Source organism: Physella acuta, unplaced genomic scaffold, assembly GCF_028476545.2.
Source record: "Physella acuta isolate Inbredline_101_S28 unplaced genomic scaffold, ASM2847654v3 ptg001038l, whole genome shotgun sequence".
Taxonomy (NCBI): Eukaryota; Metazoa; Mollusca; class Gastropoda; family Physidae; genus Physella; species Physella acuta.
Window position 1 is genome coordinate 118,795 of NW_026732555.1, and position 3,163 is coordinate 121,957.

At 33.9% G+C, this 3,163-nt stretch overlaps 1 protein-coding gene across 5 annotated transcripts; it reads right to left on the reverse strand.

The window, feature by feature from the left end:
• On the reverse strand, positions 1-2,269 carry LOC131954904 (uncharacterized). 5 transcript variants are annotated; one of them, XM_059318724.1, is made up of 3 exons: positions 2,201-2,269; positions 1,227-1,548; positions 1-544 (listed from the first exon to the last, which is right to left on the reverse strand). In XM_059318724.1, the coding sequence occupies exons 2-3, from the start codon at positions 1,500-1,502 to the stop codon at positions 122-124; spliced, it is 699 nt and encodes a 232-aa protein (XP_059174707.1). In that variant the 5' UTR covers positions 1,503-1,548; positions 2,201-2,269; the 3' UTR covers positions 1-121. The 5 variants fall into 5 exon arrangements, with proteins under 5 accessions (XP_059174707.1, XP_059174709.1, XP_059174708.1 ...); XM_059318726.1 differs by having other exon boundaries at positions 1,997-2,263; XM_059318725.1 differs by having other exon boundaries at positions 2,038-2,259.
• Positions 2,270-3,163: the final 894 nt, after the last annotated feature.

Sequence of the window (3,163 nt, forward strand, 5' to 3'; positions counted from 1 at the left end):
TTCCCAAGTTGGTACATTTAAAAAGATTTACCGTGGCGGAGCACGGGTATGCAGCTAGTATATACATAGCTACCAATTAGTTCGCCTTATAACTTTTCCCCGTCTATGCCTTTTTTCATCACTAAAAGTTCATATATATTATGAATTTCACAGTAACACACACTAGAACATTCCACAAATGGGAATGTGTGTTTATCCCTGAGGTTTTATTGTGTACGACTACTATGTCTCTTGTTTTGGTCACGTTTCTTCTGCTTGTTAAGGCGTCTTCAAGCGTCGTGGTTGACAATGTTGTCGTCTCGACCGGCACACAGTCGCCATCTTTAACCGTCATGCCCGGGTCCGAACAGCACTTCCGGTTGTGCGCAACGGTGCACGGTCTGGCCTCGTGCTCAAAGTACAAGTTCTCGCCGTATCCACACGTCGCGTCACACGCTGCGCATGCCCACTCACACCAGCACTGTCCGGGTTTGTTGTAATACCCTCCTGCACAGGTCAAGGTACTGTCTCTTGTCGAGCTGCAGCCGGTTTCTATTATTTCATTCTGTAAATTTTAAGTATTGAACTTCAACTGCATGAATTGTTAAATTTGGGTTAGAGCAATATATTATTAACTAGTTAGATGACCCGTTGGGGGAGAAATACAACGGGTTCTAGGTTGACAGTGTTGTCTTTTTCACTAAACCGAAACCAAAATCACCACCTCAACACCAAATATAACCGGAAACAAAAAAAATGTCATTGAAAACATATTTGTATCCAGAAACGGCATTTTAACCGGATTTAAGATCTTCACGTAGTTACTGCACATTCATACTAAATATAGTCATAGTCAAACCCCTAAACCTTACACCTAAGCTCAAACTTTACAAAAGTCGCATTTAGAGTTTCTTCCATACAGGCAAATATTCGGCGTCTACCGCCCCGTATAAATAGCATTTATATAGAAAATATACTTACCAGTATCTCCCCCCCCCCCTTCGATCCCACCCCACCGCCCCACCCTCGAAAATTTCAAGTGCCCCCCTACCCCCCCCCCCCCTCCTTAAAAAAATAAAGTTTGTAAGAAACATTTGTCGCATTTGTAGATCATACAGACTAACTAAAGGTAGACCTACATCTATAATATAGACCTGTTTCCTAGTTTTGGCCGCTATACCTCAGACTTTTTTTTTCTTCAGAGGGGGGGGGGGGTGCACTTGAACTTTTTTTACGGTTCCACCTACCTCACTCGGTTTAGCACATGGCTGACAAGCAGTTAACGTTATCTCCGCCATCTTGAATGTCATGAATGTTCCAGCCTGACATGGGTGACATCTGTTCCCAGTCTGGTTCCAGAAGTTTCCCCGTCCGCATGACGTCACGATGTCCACTTTACCCGGCAGGGGATAGGACACAGTCCTGGAGGTGATGTCCTCATCACATTTACTGCTACAGATGTCCGACGTATGGACTTTAGAATGTCCAAGTATTTCAATGAATACAAACAGATGTAATCTCATAGTCACAAAGTATCGAGCTCAACACGTTCCTGTGATTTGGTTCTACCTTAATGCAAAACGTAACAGCTTTAAAAAAAAAAAAAAAAAAAAAAAAAAAAAAAAAAAAAAAACATTGGTATATTTTTAAAGAAGCTGATGTCTATTTATAACTTGAAAATAAAACGTGGTTTTTATTTATCAACACATAAAATTAAGTTTCCATCTATATATCAATAGCGGCCGACGCGTTTTACATTTTTTAAAAATAAATATTAACTTATTTTATTAAAAAAAAACTTTTTTTCTCATTTTTAATGCATAGATAAAGTATTATTATAAATGTTTTAGGCCTAATATTTCTAATTTTTAATATTTTTCATATCATTTACAAAATGGAATGATTGAAAAATTACACATTAAGTGTGAGTAAAGGAGTGTCGGTACTTTTATTGATAATAATATGGCAACATTTAATACATTTTCAATTAATTGATTTTTAATTAAATCAAACTTACAGTTCCTTAAACGTTTATGTTACGAAGATTCCTATTTTTACCTTCGTTATATTTTTAAAACAAATCTGTTACGTAGAAAACAATGAAATTTCAATTTAAAAAATTCTATCCGTGACGGACAAAGCGAAAGGATTTAATAAATTAAGCAAACACAAACAACAACAAACTGAACCGGTTGAAACACACGCAGGTAAAACCACTAACAACAAACTGCGTGGAGAAATTTCATCAGCCATCTATTTAACGTTGAACGAAAATAAAAAGTAGCCTTTTGGATGTAAAAAATCAACGTGTACATGCCGTTGACGTGATAACACATTATTTCTGGGAAAACAGGAGCTAACAATACGTTTTCCTCGAACGCTGAACAATAATGCATAGATTAACAAAGCTGGTTATTACTTTGAGATGATGGGTCCTTCATCATAGTGTTACATTGATGTATATGAGATGGGACGATATAGATCAGTGTTATTTAACGGCTGTGTTCTATTTCTTTTACAATACAAATTTTCACACGAATTATACCTACACCTGTTTACTTTTAACACAAAGTTTGAGTTGTTTCTAGTTAATATAAAACAATCAATACAAAACAATTAGTATAAAACAATTATTATAAAACAATTAAAATTAAACAATTAATATTAAATAATTAATATAAAACAATTAATATAAAACAATTAATATAAAACAATTAATATAAAACAATTAATATAAAACAATTAATAAAAAACAATTAATATAAAACAATTAATATAAAACAATTGATATAAAACAATATAAAACAATAAATATAAAACTATTAATATAAAACTATTAATATAAAACTTTTAATATAAAACAAACGATTGCTCGTTCATTAAAATAGCGTAGTTCTTTTCGATAATATGAGGTGTATTGGTAAATAAAGCTGTTACTACCTAATAACAACATTACATTGGGGGAGGAGATAAAGTGATCTGTTTTGTTTAAACAATATTCGTATGATTGCTAATAATTAAAATGTATTGAAATACATTTGTTTTTAGCTGTTGCTTTCTTCTGTATAATTTGTTGCATGGCAAATGTGGAAAGTTGTAGCCTATATAATTAGACGGTGTATCAAAAAGTAAACTAATGATTTTTATCCCCGTCGTGATTTTTATATGTAAGGAAATGGTATAT

What these genes read in the sequence shown, in the direction of transcription:
- LOC131954904 (XM_059318724.1), bottom strand. Translation starts at nt 1,502, where the DNA reads ATGAGATTACATCTGTTTGTATTCATTGAAATACTTGGACATTCTAAA. An exon ending in CATGTGCTAAACCGAGTGAG is followed by an intron (nt 545 to 1,226) that starts GTAGGTGGAACC and finishes TAAAATTTACAG; the next exon opens with AATGAAATAATAGAAACCGG.